We start from the raw sequence: 16,239 nt of genomic DNA, 5'->3' as shown, positions 1-16,239 counted from the left end.
TTTAAAGTTTGCAAAGCACTTTATAAACACCTCATTTGAATCTCACATCAACCTTGGGAGATAGATGCTATTATTATTAACCTGGTTTTACAGATGGGGTAATTGAGGCAAATAAAGAATGTGTCTCATGGCCAGTAGTGCCTGAGGTATGACTTGAACCCATGTCTTCCTGACTCAAAATCCAGTAGCTAGCTGTCAGTACTATGGCAATAGCTGCCTGGCTTTATAGTATATTGTCTCATTATCGTTGTCTTTGATATAATTTTTAATTGTTTTATTGATTTGTTCTTTGACTTATCTGACATTTCAGATGTTTTTTAGTCTCCATTTTGGGCCATACCTGTTTTTGTTTGTTTCTTTTATTAATAAAGGAAAATCATAAAAAATGATCAATCTGGTTGTCTAGAGAATTCCCCAGAGACCTTCAGTTTTAAAAAGATATATAACTAAAAATAAAAGCATGGGAAAATTAACAGGATGACCACAGAAACATAACATGATACTGTAAGAAGAATGTCTGGAGAGCCAAAGTATGGAGGCTAATGAGGAAAGCTAAGGATGATGAAATGGTGCTGTTCTTTTGAAAGTGTTGTCAGGGAAGAAGAGGATTCAAGAGGGACAGGACCACTGCTTCACGTGGGTGAGATGGCAGAGACACAGAGCTGCTCAATTCTTACCTTGCTTTTCTTTTTTCTGCCTGGGAGACTGACTTATAGAGAAAAAAAACATAACAGAAATGACTGATAGGGATGTGATACCCAAGATAAAGGAGGAAGGAAGGTTCGAGTAATAAAGCACCTAACTTTTCTTTAGTCACTTGATCCAGGTGGACTATGTGCTCAGGTACTTAAAAATGTAGAGATGTGAAATCATATAGCTTCTGTCACTGATATTTGAAAGACTAAGAAGAAAAGGATCATAGGATTATAGACTTGAGACCTTAAAGGCCATCTAATCTAATCCCTTTATCTGAGTGACAAGAAAAGTGAGATTCAGCTAGGTTACTTGTCTAAGTAAGTATCCTAGCTAGCTTTCACTCTCAAAGCCAGTGATCCCAAACTCAAAACTCTTCCCACTATAACTTAGTGCTTTTCTACAAGAACTATGAAGGACAATAGAAGAGTAAATGTTTCTTTTAACAAAAGAAAGGGGGAGTAGACGGAGGAGTCTTCGTTCTGTATGTCTGAGAATGACTTTGGTTTTTACTTAAAATTCTCATTGATTTCTCAAGAAATTCTAGAATCATTTATTAAAGAGATTGTTAGCAAACACTTAGAAAAGGAAACAGTTATCACACATAAACTAGCATGGTTTCATCAGCAACAGGTCATGGCAGAATGTCTTTTTTTTTATACACTGGCAGATCAGTGGTATGCTACAGATATAATTACCTAGATTTAGGTGATGTATCTGATAAATTATCTCAAGCTATTTCTGTGGAAAAAAATGGAGAAATATGGATTAGATAATATTACAGTTAGGTGGATTCAGAACTGACTCAGTAGTTATCAAGGGGTCAATATCATCTTGACCAGAAGTCTCCAGTGCTATGCCCCAAGGATTTGTGCTCAATCCTATTCTAGTGAATATTGTTATCAGTGTTTTGGATAAAGATACAGAGAGCATGCTTATCAAAAATCAGCTTTGCAAGTAGTCATGATTGCATAGCAGTTTGACAAAGGTCTGGGGATTTTTGTGGATTGTAAACTCAGCATGGTTCACCTACAAAAGCTAATTGGGATGCTGGACTTAATAGACGCATAACTTCCAGGAGCAAGGAAGTGACAGGAATATCATACTCTGGCATTGTCAGACCGCATCAGGAATATTGTCTTCAGTTTTAGTTTATATCATTTGGGCTTAACACACTTCCTGGCATATAATTTACACTTAATAAATGCTTTATCTCTTCAGGCAAGATATCAATAAGCTAGAGAACATCCATAGAATGGCACCAAGATTGGTAAAAGGCCTTGCATTTTTATGGGGTTTGGTTGAAGGAACTAGGAATTTCAAGCCTGGAAAAGAGAAAATGTGGGTAGCAGAGCATGGTGATAGTACATGTACAATGACATGAGAGCTGTAGCATTTTAAGGGCTGTCATGTCAAAGTAATGACACATAATTCTGTTTGGCTCCAGAAGGCAAATCAAGAAACAATGGGTAGAAGTTACAAAGAAGCAAATTTAGGTTTGATGTCAGGAAAACCTTCCTAACAGTTACAATTATCAAAAAATGTAGCGCTTCAAATCAAATTCTGGAGTGGCAGAGCCAACAAAAAGTTGGAATAGGACATTTTTTTAGGCAAAGACAACTTAGGAGGTTGATAGGAGAAGTTTGTGACACTGACAACAGGGTAAGGCTATACCCAGAGATAGTGCACACCTTGGCAACATCAGCAGTAGGCCTTGGAGGCAGCTATGATAGCAGTAGCTACAGTAGCTCTCAGCCTACAGACAGTTGGTCTGAAAGAGATTATAAGGGACCATTTGCTGACACTGGGTATAGGACCATGTTTCATTGCCTATATGCAGCTCTGGGTTGGATTTCCAGGGTTAAGAGAAACACTAATGTTTGTGCTGCTTGTGCTGCTTGTGCTGCAGGGGAGCCAGGGCCCTGGTCATAGTTCCAAGACAGAAAGGAGCATTAGTCCTTGTGGCTATAGGAGACTAGGGGACCTTGTCACAATTCCAGGGCCAAAAGGAGCAATAGTACTTGGCTACCGTAGTAGTGGAGCATGAGCTCTGGTCAAAGTTGTAGGTTGGAGAAGAATGCTTATGTTCACTCAAAAGGGAGCAGGACCCTTGGATTCAATTCCCAAGCAGAAAGGAGGACTAATATTTGTGGCCACAGGAGTGTACAGCACCTGGTTATAGTTCTAGGGCCAAGAGGAGTGTTAGCATTTGAAGTTTCAGGGAAACAAGTTCCTTTCCTGGCTAAAGACCAGAACAAAGACCAGGAGAGCAGTGACCACATGTCTCCTTGAACAATACCTACTTTGGAAGCACCAAAAACTTATAGACCCCACCCCCAAACTAGTGCTGAAAATAGCAATGAAAAACCTAAAGCTTAAGATATTGCCCTATTGACGCAGGGAGCAGAGCCCAATTTTAACATAAAGTCAGAAGTCAAGAAATGCACTGAAAAAAAATGAGCGAACAGCAAAAACATGAGTGAACAACAACAACAAAAGAAGAAAAAGAGCAAAGAACAAAAAAGAACGTTACCATTAAAAAAACTACTTTGGTGTCAGGGAAGACCAAGAAATAAACTCAGAAGAAGACAGAAATGTGAAAACAGCTACCAGAAAACTTCAAAGAAAGATACAAGGCCAACAGGTGCTCAAGAAGTATTTAAAAATCAAATAAGAGAGGTAGAAGAAAGATTGGAGAAAGATATGAGAGGAATACAATAAAATTATGAAAGGAGAGTTAACAGCTTGGTAAAGGAGGCACAGAAATATATAGAAGAAAATAGCACCTTAAAAAGCAGAATTGGCTTAATGGTAAAAGAGGCATAAAATTTCCCTGAATAGAAGAAATCTGTAAAAAGCAGAATTGGTCAAAGGGGAAAAAAGGTGTAAAAGCTCACAGAAGAAAAGAATAACCTAAAAATTAGAATTGAGCAAGTAGAAGGTAATGACTCCATGAGAATGAGATATCATGAAACAATAAAATAAAGCCAAAAGAATTTTTCAGAAAAAATAGAAGAAACTGCAAAATATCTCCCCAGGAAAAACAATTGACCTGGAAAATAGATTAAGGAAAGATAATTCAAGACTTGTTGGACTGCCTTGAAAAAAAAAGATCCAAGACAATTCTGAAGGACTTCTGATGAAAAATGCCATCTACCTCCAGAAAAATAATTGATGGAGTCTGAATGCAGATTGAAGCAAAAGTTTTTCACTTTTTTTTTGCAACATGCGTAATATGAAAATATGTTTTGCATGATTTCACGTATATAATTGATGTCATATTTCTTGCCTTTTCAATGTGTGGATGAGGATTTGAAGGGAGAGAGAATTTGGAACTCAAAAAAATTTTTTTTAATGTTAAAAAATAACTAAATAGGGGAGGAGCCAAGATGGCAGAGTAGAAAGAACACATATGCTAGCTCCGAACCCACAGCCCATAAAATATCTGTAAAGAAGAACTCCCAACAAATTCTGGAACAGCAGAAGCCACAGAACAATGGAGCTGATGAGATTTCTGTTCCAGAGAGCCCTGAAAACTGATGGGAAAGGTTAGTAGCGCACCGGACCCAGAGCGGAACCCAGCCCTGCCTTGGCCGCATGGCACCGAGAGGAGCAGATCCCAGCAGGCTTCAGGGACAAAATCTCGGCAGCCACGCAGGTCCCTCCACCCACAGGTGACAAGGGTCCGTGAGAGAGTCTTTTTGGGTGACTGACAGGGGAGTGGGGTGTCCCTGTGGCTTGGGCCCCCTCAGGAGGTGGCAGCAGCAGACAGGAGCTCGGATCCATTGTTGAAGGTCTCCTCATAAACCCCCTGAGGGAACTGAGTCCTGTGTGGCGGCCCTGCCCCTACCTGAGCACCTGAACTTAATCTCACACTGAATAGCAGCCCCGCCCCTGCCTAAAGCCCTGAGGCTGGGAATCAGCATTTGAATCTCAGACCCCAAGGGCTGGTTGGGAGGATCTGGAGGCAAGGTGGGGGTGGAAAGAAAACTCAGAAGTCAAGTCACTGGCTGGGAAAATGCCCAGAAAAGGGAAAAAAAATAAGACTATAGAAGGTTACTTTCTTGGTGAACAGATATTTCCTCCCTTCCTTTCAGAGGAGGAAGAACAATGCTTACCATCAGGGAAAGACACAGAAGTCAAGGCTTCTGTATCCCACACATCCAAAATAAATATACCGTGGGCTCAGGCCATGGAAGAGCTCAAAAAGGATTTTGAAAATCTAGTTAGAGAGGTGGAGGAAAAACTGGGAAAAGAAATGAGAGAGATGCAAGAAAAGCATGAAAAGCAGGTCAACACCTTGCTAAAGGAGACCCAAAAAAATGCTGAAGAAAATAACACCTTGAAAAATAGGCTAACTCAATTGGCAAAAGAGGTTCAAAAAGCCAATGAGGAGAAGAATGCTTTAAAAAATAACTAAATAATAAATTGTTAAAGTGATCTAGAGACTATGCTATTTGGTATGTATGTATTTATACTCCTTGTTTCTCTGCAGCATTTATATTTGCTGTTAATATTCTTATCTGAAATCATTATTCCTTTTTTTTACTTTTTCTTCAGCTAATGTATATTGGAATTTATTCCACTCAATTACTATGCATCTCTTTGCTTTAAATGTGTTTCTTAGAAATTACAAATTGTTGGCTTTTTCTTCCTCACCTATTTTGTACTTTGCTTCTTTTTCATTGGTAGATTCATATCTCTAATATTAACGGTTATATTTGAGTTTGCTTGTCCCTTTATTTGAACTTTTTTAGGACTCCTTTCTTGTTTTCTTTCTAAAAGCCTCATCATCTTACACAAACACACAGCTAAACCCACTTCCGATATCAAATACGGGTGAAACTTTATCTTACTTTGTAATAATCCAACATTAATCACACATATATCAAAGACATTTAAAATTTTTCTTTGATTGCAAAAATATTTGGTAATTTTTGATTACCCTTTTCCAGGTATGCCAGATAAGAGTGTGTGTTTTAGGAATCACCCTATCTCCTCCAACTCCTACTTCCCTGAGTAACCTTCACTTGTGACGCCCAGTTTCAAGAAACGTAATTTCATTTCTCTCAGTCTCCTAGCTAATTTAGTTTAGTCTGTTCCTTTTTCAGGGAATTCTTTTTCTCACATTTCTTTTCCTTATTTTTTTCCAAAGATCTTTTTCTAGGTACAACTTAAAAGCCACACTTATGACCTTTTTTGTAGGATGTTAATATTATATCACTTTTACTGCCTACTTGCATTCTCTTCTAGATTACCTTGTTTATCTCTTTGATCAATTTACATTTTAAAAATCTTTCCCAGCTCTGGAATTCACTTCAAGAAGAAATTAAATTATTTCTTCTTCATTGAGAAACAATTCTTTCCCATGATGAAGTACAGTCATTTTTGCAGATTAGATCCTTAGGGAATACAATCCTGTTTTCCTTGTTTTTCATGAAATCTATCTTTTTTCATTTCTTGTCATCATTGAGTAGTGTTGCACCATTTGAGTTGATGTTTGATGCTTTGTAAATGACTTTTCTCCTTGATTTTAGAGTTTTGAAACTTGGTGACTACATTTTGGGGTGAACAGTATTTAGGCTTTCTTTATATCAGTGTTCTGTGAATTGTTAATTTTCACTGTGGTCCAATCTTTCCAGTAATTTTCTTAAATGATTTCTTTAAATATGGTATTCAGATCATTTGTTTTTTGACATTTTTCCGCACAGCAGTTCTCGGTTAGTCTAACTGATATCTTTCCTCTAGTTTTATTGCTTTGGTTTGCAGGTATTAAAGGTCTTTTCTATTCCTTCTATTTTTAAAACTTTTTTTGTATTTTTTTCTGTTTTTCCTTTACACCTTTTTTTGTTCTTCCTGAGCCAGGCTGTTCCTTAGAGAATACATTGCTTCCCTGCGATTTTTCACTATCTTTTGTCGCTTCTTATTTTCTTGAATTTCTATTTCAGTGACTTTATTTCTGATACAAGAGGTGCTATACTTTCTATTATATCTTACTTTAATCTTGAGCCATTCTATAGGTACTTTGGTTCATCTTTTTTTTTTTTCTAGCATTATATTTGTTATAATTTTTATTCACTTTTCACCTCACATTTACTAATTATATTGGAGGAATTTTTTTTATTGCTCATTTCTTTAGTTTTTCAGTTAATCTTCTTGGAATTTTCCTCCTATTTTATTTGGTGCATTTGTCATTATTTTAAATTGTGCTACATGGGAACTAAGGTTAGAAACAATCAATTTCTCTTTCATTTTGTCCAAAGTCATCTCAGAAATCAATAAAAGGATATACCTAAGAGGATAGACAGTCTGAGACTCATTTTAATACAACAACAGTAAGAACACAAAATAGCAAAATCTTTGGAAAGCAGAGTTTTTCCAAAGTCTAACGCGCACGCTCTGTCTTGGGGGGATAGTGGAAAGCAACAAAAGTATTAGTTGTTTTTGAGTGTAACACTTGCCATAAACATACCCACTTTTAAAAATGGAAACAAAATTCAAATTAAAGTCAACAAAAATGAAACCAACATGGTAAATTTGTTCCAGTCGACAATGAAAGCAACCATGGGATTATTTAATATGATGTGCAAAAACAAGATCAAATTTCAGTAGTCACATGTTAAACCATATCCAGAAAGTCATTTGTTACTCTCATCATCAGTCAACCTATGCTTGTAATACATAGATGAGTTATGCCATTGCCCTGCTTGTTAAATTTCAATGTGAAATATGTACATCAAGAGTTAATCTTTGTGTGGAAGTTAAATGTAACATAATATCATTCTGTCATTCATTTCTGCTTTTGGAAAAATACAACTTTTAAAAATTGAAATAACTTGAAACCAGTTGTAAATATTCATTTCAAATATTTAACCATGAAATTCAAAACTTATCTTAATTTTTTAGTCTCTCATTCTAAAAATAATATTCTTTTATGATGGACAAATATATAAGAGATAATACACTGAAGCAGCTGTAACTAGCACAAAGAAATAGAGACAGTTTAAGGAGCAGAAATAGGTAAAAAACCAAAATTCAGAAAATAGAGTGTATGGTACTTATCAATGGGATTTACAAGTACTGTTATTGATGGAAAGACTTATTTTTTTGCTTTGTATGAATGCTTTAACTGCAGATAACATGAAGTTTTATAAAACAACATCTCGAAAATATACATCATAATACATTAGCAAGACTGAGAATTTTTCCAGAAAAAAATAGATACTCTTAATAAATGTGAATCAGCTTTTAAAGCCATGATTTTTTTTACATCAAAAGGTTTGCTTACATTATATAAAGTTGCTAAGGGAATTGCTAAGTGTAAAAAACCTTCTTCAGTAGGAAAAATGGATGTGGCCTGCTATTGATATGATCCAAACAGCCATGAAATTAAAAAGGGCTTGTTCCTTGGAAGGAAAGCTATATCAAATCTAGAGAGTATGCTAAAGAGTAGAGACATCTTGCCAACAAAAGTCAAATGTGGGTGAACAGCTATATACAAGTTTTCAAGTTGTTACAAAAGTAATTATAAATACCCCTTTTAAAGGAAAACTTTTTGCAAAATCGTGAGATAATATTATGGGTCTAACAAGGCACTTGCATGTACTAAGGTACTTAGAAGAGTGAGCCTAAAAATGGATACTTTGGTGATAGTACAGGTGAAACAAATTTATTTTATAACTATTTTCTCCTGATGCGTGTGCGTGCGTGTGTGTGTGTGTGTTAAGAGGACAATAATAGCACCTGTCTCACGGGGTTGTTATGAGGAACAAATGAGATAACATATGGAAAGTGTTTTACAAACTTTAAAGTACTATGTAAGTGGTAGCTGTTATTTATAACAACTTCATGAGAAATGGGGTTTTTTCTATAATTAATATAAAGAAAAATACTGACTTCAATTAATGGTTAGACAATAATTATGAGTAGTAATACTGGAAAACATGTGCATCTATCATTAATAAAATAATAAAATATTATTGTCTTATAAGTTATAAATTTAAATTATCCAGGATTTTATCACATTAATATATATTTACATGGTAGATTATTTTTCTTGTATATTTAAGATTTGTATTTTATTTAGAAAAATAATAAATTCTTAATTTTGCATGAACAAAATAAGTTCAAATTATTTACATAAATTATTTTATGAAAAGTGTGAAATCACTTTACGTTTTTTGTAAAGAAAAAAAGGAGATGTTTATCAGTACCTCAGGTTTGAAAATAATTGAATTTGTAGTATCTTGGCAGGCTACACAAGGTATTTTATTTTCTCAGAAATATAATTTTTAGCAAAAATGCATATATTTTGTAAGTATCAAATAGTGAATTTTGTAAAACTTCATGCATTTGATGTCTTCTAGTTAACTGTACAATTAATGGGAATATTGTATTTCAGAAACTTTGCAGTGATGCTCAAGTAAAAGTCTTTGGAAAATGCTGCCAACTGAAACCTGGAGGAGACAGTTCTTCTTCTTTGGATAGTTCTATTAATTCTTCAGATACAAAAGAGCAGTGTCCCAAATACCAGGTGAGAACACTCCAACTTACTCTCATTTTCCTCCATAGTCATGTTATTAGGTGATCAGAATATGTAGTTCTTTAAAACATCTTTTGATTATTGAAGTGTGGTTTCAAAACTCCCAGGTAAAGGAACTTCCTCTACCAATGCAGAGTAGCACCTTCAGAGTTTCCTAGAGCCCTGAGAGATTAAAGCACTTGAATATGTCACACAACCAATATGTTTCAAAGACAAGATTTGAACCTGGCTATAAGACCAACATTCAGTCCTCTCTTCCACACTGCCTCTCTATTGAATTGTGATAAGCTATAAAATAGTAAAGTGCTTCAGTTGTATCAGTGAAATAAAAAATCTTTCAGCTTCGTAATATGAATGCAAAAAGACAAAATGCATTTCTATACAAGAAAAATAGATTGTAATTCATTTTAAAATGCGTTGTCCTTTTAAAATATTCTTCTAGTTCCATTAATTATCTATGACTGCTTATCTGGGAGCCTGTTCACATTCTACATAGTAATAGAGCATTGACTTCAAGCAAAGCAAAAGTCATCTAATATGAATATAATTTTTACTTCTCTGCTTTAGTAGATAGAAAGTGTTTAATTTAGAAATACTAAATTATAATCTTGGGATTTTTCTGGGTTTTATAATTGAGGTGTTACTATTGGGTTGGCCTGATGCTTCTATGTTACAGATTTGCCAAAATGGACAAATTAGATATAATTCTTATTTCTTTTGCCAGCTAAAATGCTAGCTGCTGTATTTTGAGCATGATCAAGAATATACAGAGAAGAGTTCCATGGAATCCCAATATTTATCTTTTAGACCATTCTCATTAGCCATATGAAAGTTTAATAAATACTTCTTAATGCTGTTGATTGGACATTTCACAGAGAGTTTTCCCTTCGTCAGTCATCTTGTCACACTGCTTTTGTCTGCTCCAGAACTTCCATCTTGCTCACATAGGACTCTTGGCTACGTAGGCAAAGTTTTAAAAGTTAGTCTTAATACCTTAAACAGTGAATTCTGTTTTAGGAAGGGAGTGACCCACATGGGTGTGTATATATAGGTAACAGGGAAGAAGCCAGTATATGAGGAGAGATTGAAGAAGACAGAGTGGGGATGATTGAGGGAGTAAGGTAAAATTCCTATCTGTAATAAAAATGGAATCACATCTCAAGGAGTCATGGGTCACTAGTTTAAAAAACAAATTTAATTTTATTAATTATTTTTAATAACAAAACTCCTAAAGGTAGTTTTACCTGTTGAAAGTAGGGGTTTCAGAATAGAAAGGCAGATTTGGGAAATGAACAATTCACAAAGATAGTGACTGAGAATAGGATACATAGTTTAAAGAATAGGAATGATTAACTGGTAAACAGGGATGTAATTGCCTAGTAAAGAAACAATAAAAACATTTTGCTAATCTGATCATCTAAACATTCCTAATCTGATCAAAAAAGCTTAAAACTGGAAAAAGGATGAGGGAAGAATTATATTGTAATATGCACAACTGTGCAGAAATTTGTTGGTGCATCCTTTCTTCCATAAGCAGAAAAACTTATAAATTTGTAACTTGACTTAATTGATCATTTCATCCATGAAAATGTAAGGAAATGGGAAACCACCATTGGTTTTCACAGAAAATAAAAATTACGAAAAGGACTAGCTATTTAATGTACTTCAGAAAATTAGTTTGCTATATGCTGGGAAATAAGATTTGGATCCCCATCTCAAAGTACACAGTACAATTAATTCCTACTGGATTATAGACCTAAACATAAAAAGGAAGTATACAAAAGATTGAGGAAAATGAAATACTTGTGTCAATTGTGAAAGAAAAGTTTTTTTAAACAGAAACAGTTATTAGGGACAAGAGTGATTATTTTATGACTTTTAAAACTTCTGTACAGTATAACAGTATTAAAGTCACAACAGAGTGGAAAAAATACAATAAATATGGCAGGGAAAAACTTGATGTTTGAGGCAGCAATGTGCTATAGTGGGTAGGATACTGACCCTGGAGTCAGGAAGACCTGAGTTCAAATATAGCCTCAGATGCTTACTAGCTCTGTGACCCTGGGCAAGTCACTTAACTCCAATTGCCTCAAAAAACTTGATGCTTAACATTATAAGAAACTGTATTAAAAATATCCAGAGCTAATACGTGATACCCAGTAAACAAATGGCCAAAGGATATGAGCAGTTTACAGAAAAAAGAAACTCTCTGTTTTAACATTCTCTTAAAAATACTTAGCCTCATTATAATCATGTGAGGTACTTCTTCATATTTATCAGATTTGAAAAAAGTAAAGTGAAAAAGTGCTAGTGAGATCATGGCAAGCTCCTTACTGATAGAATCACAAATTGGTAAAATCTTAATAGGAAAGTAGTCTGGATATATTCTTTTTTTTAAATCCATATATTGATACCTTTTAATTCAGTAATGCTACTGTTGATAAAATACCCAGAGTTTTATAAACAAGAAAAAAAAAAGCTGTCTCTTAAAAGGATTTATAATGGTATTGTTTGTAAGTTCATTATAGCTAGAAACAACTTTAAAAAATAAAGAACAATAGACAAATTATTAAATATACGTGGTATACTAGTGTATTGCAGTACTATCATCAGTTAAGGTAGATAATATAAACAAATACTATAAAGAATATAAATATAAAGAAATCTGGAAATGAAACAATGCAAAGTGGAAGAGGTAAACAGAGCTTGCACACTGATCATGATTGTGAAATACCATATTAAAGCTCTTTGCAAATCTTAAAGTACTATAGAAGTGAATGTAAATATTCATTTTTATTATTCATAATATTTATTATTACCATATAAACCAGTAAGTCCATAGGAACAAATAGATAAAGAAGAAATCTATTGAGGACTCAAGTAGAGTAAATGATAAGTAATTATTGTCAATTTATATATTGAAATTCTTTTTTCAAACTGAAATAGTCCAAAGCAAGTTCATTTGGTTTTATTGATGTTTAATACTCGATCTATATAACAGGTCATCAGAAGGAGGGAAGTAATTTATTTCCCTCTCAGACTGGATTAAGAGGATGTTAATTGAAGCTTGGTATAGGTATAGGTGTAGGACAAAAGATGTAGATTGATTTTAGACCAGTTAATTAGAAGATGACACTTTCATGAGGTGAAAGTGCCTTTTTCAAGTACTCATAAGACTAGACTACTCCAATTTAAATAGGCTACTTTGAAATATTGGGCTCTAAAATGGTTTCTTGGTTCTGCAGATATGGTTTTCAAATATGGTTAATTAATTTGAGAATATCTTGATTAGCTGACTTCTTAGCTCTAAATTTGAGTTTCTTCAGTATCTACATCATAACAAATTCATATAGTTCAACCAATATTGGAATAAAAATTCCTCCTACAACATAATGAATAAGTATCAAACTGTTTGCTTAAAGACCTCCTAAGAGGGGAACCAACCACCTCCCAAAGCATCCCACTTCACCTTTAGATCTAGTTTTAAGTTATTCCTGATGTTAAACTTCAATTTGCCTCTTGATTCTAAATGATAGACTGTAAACAAGCTTCTACCTTGAGGAGTTGGGGTAGGTTTGGTAGCATGGTGGTTATCTACATATGGCAGGAAGTTCAGTGTCCCTCTGCTTACCCTCTCCAACCTCTCCCATGGAAGAGACTTGAATAGTTCTGATAGGGCAGCTGGAAATAAAAGAGAATGACGAAGAGTGGGTCATTCCCTTTAAACACATTGAGTCAGCAGCTCTTCCTGTACAACATTCAATAAGGTGATTTGTCAGCCCCAAAGTTCCAGAATCCTTTAGCACTATGGCCAGCCCAAAGTAGGCAGGGCAACTCTGTACACACTTGGTGGTCCCTATTATAGTAATGTGACTATTTTAATAGTCACACAAATACTCTATTACCTTTTTTGCTTTTTTAGGGTTCTCGTTGTTCTTCTGATGCCAATATGCTTGGAGAGATGATGTTTGGCTCAGTAGCCATGAGTTATAAGGGTTCTACCCTAAAAATTCATCAGATTCGGTAAGATTACATCAAATTTTACTTTTCTTTAGTGTAAGATAAATAATTCATATGACTAGTAGTGATAGACTATTGGTACTTTGGAACTTAATGCTGTTTAAATGCCAGGTTGTGTTTAATCTTCAGAAATGCATCTGACTCATAGATCTTTGTGTAGTTTTATATGTGGTTCATTCTTTGCTCTCAGTGGCATTTTCAGTGTAGCACAAGCTCTGGTCCTACCAATCTGGAAAGATTTTCAGTTCAAGTATGATCCCAGTTAACAGCCTGCACCTGCCATCTTAGGTCTAGCTTTACTGAGTGCAGAGAAGGCTCAGCAGTAGTATGTTGGCCACTAGGTGATAAATTATTTGGCCAAGCAACTTATGGAACCAATAAAAATTCAAAGGGGTTCCTTACCCATTGTAGCCAGTTCTACAATGGTAGGGTGAAGAAACTGACCAGTGGATGCTAAGAGTTACACAGCTTTTAGAATATCTATAAACAATGTATATTCTAGTGTTGCTATTTTAAATGTGAATTTTTGTACAACAATTTGATGTAATATTAGAGGAGCTGGGCTAGATCAGTGTTTAACTGCCACAACTTGTATTCTTTCCCTTATCACCTCTCGGCTAGAATAGTCTACTAATATATCTCTCTGCCTCTCATTTTTCTTCCTACAGTCTGTTCTTCACTCAGCTGCCAAAATAATCTTTGTTAAGCACAAAACCTTCAGTGGCTTTCTATTAACTCTAAGATAAGATACAGACTCCTTGGACTGCCTTTTAAGGCAAATCATAGCCTAACTTCAACCTGTTTTTCTAGATTTATTTCATTTTACTCCAACTAGCTGTGCCTTAAACTCTGCCCTCTTCTTCTGTGCTTTTAAGCAATAAACTTATGTGTGGAATACACTTCCTCTTCTACTTTTATGAATCTATATTTTCCTTCAAAATTCAGTTTGAGTTGCTACTTCCTTCACTGAAATCCTCTCTCTTTCTTGTACCAAATCTAACTTATCTAAAGCACTTCATCTGAATTGCTCTTCTGCTTCATTACTTCCTACTGTTTATTTTATTTATTTGTATGTCTTATGATCTCCCCTCAGTAGAATGTAATATGCTGTTTTTCTTTTTGATTCCCAGGTTCCATCACAATGCCTTGCACATAGTTCATGTTTAGTAACTGCTTTTTATTGTTGTTGGTGGTGGTGATGATGGCTGATAGCACATGGAATATTAAAATAATTGTTTTAAAGCTTAATTTTATTTAGACATTTACAGAAAGCTTTACATACATGATTTCATTTGATCCCCATAACCCAGAGAGGGTGAGATTTTACCAATTTATACTGTTTCACTGATGAGGATCATTAGACAGATTAGATGACTTATCTAGTAAATGTTAGAGGTTGGGTTTGAGTCTAGGTGCCTCCTGATTCAAAGTCCAACCTTATTTCTGCTACCCCAAGTTTCTTCACAGTGACTTAGAAGGAGGCCTCTAATACTCCAAAGAACTCTTCATGGAGCTTGTGTTGATGAATATGGACAAAAATTACACAGATTGAGTGAATCCAGTATTGATCTGTACTAGTGGAGGGAGTAATCTTACACCATTGATAACATCACTTCTATCAATATGGAGTAAACCTAACCAAGTGTCTGAAAACATTATAGTCTACCTTTGATACTTATTTTCTTCTTTTTCCTCATAGTTCTCCTCCCCAGCTTATGCTTAGCAAAGTTTTTACTGCACGTACTGGAAGTAGCATCTATGGAAGCCTAAACACGTGAGTATCTATAGATTCAGTAAGAAACCAAAATGAAGAACTTAAGAAATGAACTGCAATACCTATATAATTAGTAATTAATATTAACAGTATTGTTCAGAATCAGCAATGTTGAGTCAAATTTCTCTGTTCTCTGCCTATATGTACTTGAAGATAATTAAGGTAAATAAGACCAGATTTTCTTTAGCTGAGTCTTGCTGGGCTAAAAGATGTTAGTTATATCCTTCTGACTTAGTGGAGGAAAAATCTGGACGTATACAAGACATACACCACCTAAGCAAGCATAAACAGGGCAGGGCTAAACACAAGGTACTAGGACCATGGAGTTGAAAATAACTTTAGGGACATCCAGTATGATACCTTTCTTTGAGAAATGAAGATGGGTTCCAGAGGTATGGTGACTTATGCTGTGTCATACAGATGGTAAGTAGCAGGGCTCAGACTCAAATTAAGATTTTCTAGCTCCACATTCAATGATCATCCACTAATTTCTTGCTACTTACTCCCATATACCAGAGTCCCTCTCTGTGTTCTGCTTTTTCCAGTATTGACTTCTGTAGGTGTCCCGCTTCTGCCCTTAAGCTCCCTGTAGAATTGATCATTACTACCCCAGTGTTGAGGCCTTTAATGCTAACTTTACAAATCTTATTTTCATGGTTTTGTGTTCCTTAGTCCAAGCTCAAGATAGTTATGAAACTGTACCTTTTCTTTTAGGTGAGAGGGAAATGATAAAAGAGTCCTTTAATATTTATTTCTGTGAACTAAAGAACAAAAGTTTTTATACCATAAGGTTTTCAAAAGTATACTAAAAAAGCAATTGTTCAGTTCCTTCTGTCTGTAATTATTTATTTTACAATTTTTGGTCCAATATTTCTTTTCTAAAATCTCCCTTAAAAAGTCTTAGAAGATAGTCTAAGGAATAGGAAGTTAGTTCAAATAGAAACTCTAACCATATGAAGTATTTTTTGGCCAATATCCCAATGCTTTAACCCCTAAAATTATTATAACTATGTTTTGAGGGTTTTTTTAAGATAGGAATATTAGACAGATTTTTAAAGACTGTAATTTTAGAAAAATTGCCTACCTTTACTTATTGCCTAATAGGAAGTGTTTAAAAATTATTTCTTATTGTCATTGTTACTTGGATTTAAAAAGGCATTGAATCTTTTCCTCCAAGTTGAAGAGTAATGTATCTATAATAATGAACTTG

At 34.7% G+C, this 16,239-nt stretch overlaps 1 protein-coding gene across 2 annotated transcripts in view; it reads left to right on the top strand.

Annotated features, from left to right (window-relative positions):
* Positions 1–16,239, top strand: part of FNIP1 (folliculin interacting protein 1) — a 135,047-nt gene that overhangs the window by 81,212 nt on the left and 37,596 nt on the right. For both annotated transcript variants that reach the window (XM_072629974.1, XM_072629973.1), the window contains exons 3-5: positions 9,095–9,226; positions 13,158–13,258; positions 14,955–15,029. In XM_072629974.1, coding sequence (XP_072486075.1) covers positions 9,095–9,226; positions 13,158–13,258; positions 14,955–15,029 — 308 coding nt within the window. The remainder of the gene's footprint in view (positions 1–9,094; positions 9,227–13,157; positions 13,259–14,954; positions 15,030–16,239) is intronic.

The sequence above is a fragment of the Notamacropus eugenii genome, chromosome 1, assembly GCF_028372415.1.
Source record: "Notamacropus eugenii isolate mMacEug1 chromosome 1, mMacEug1.pri_v2, whole genome shotgun sequence".
NCBI lineage: Eukaryota > Metazoa > Chordata > Mammalia > Diprotodontia > Macropodidae > Notamacropus > Notamacropus eugenii.
The sequence above is the reverse complement of the archived record's forward strand: the minus strand, read 5'-3'. Positions and strand labels throughout refer to the sequence as shown.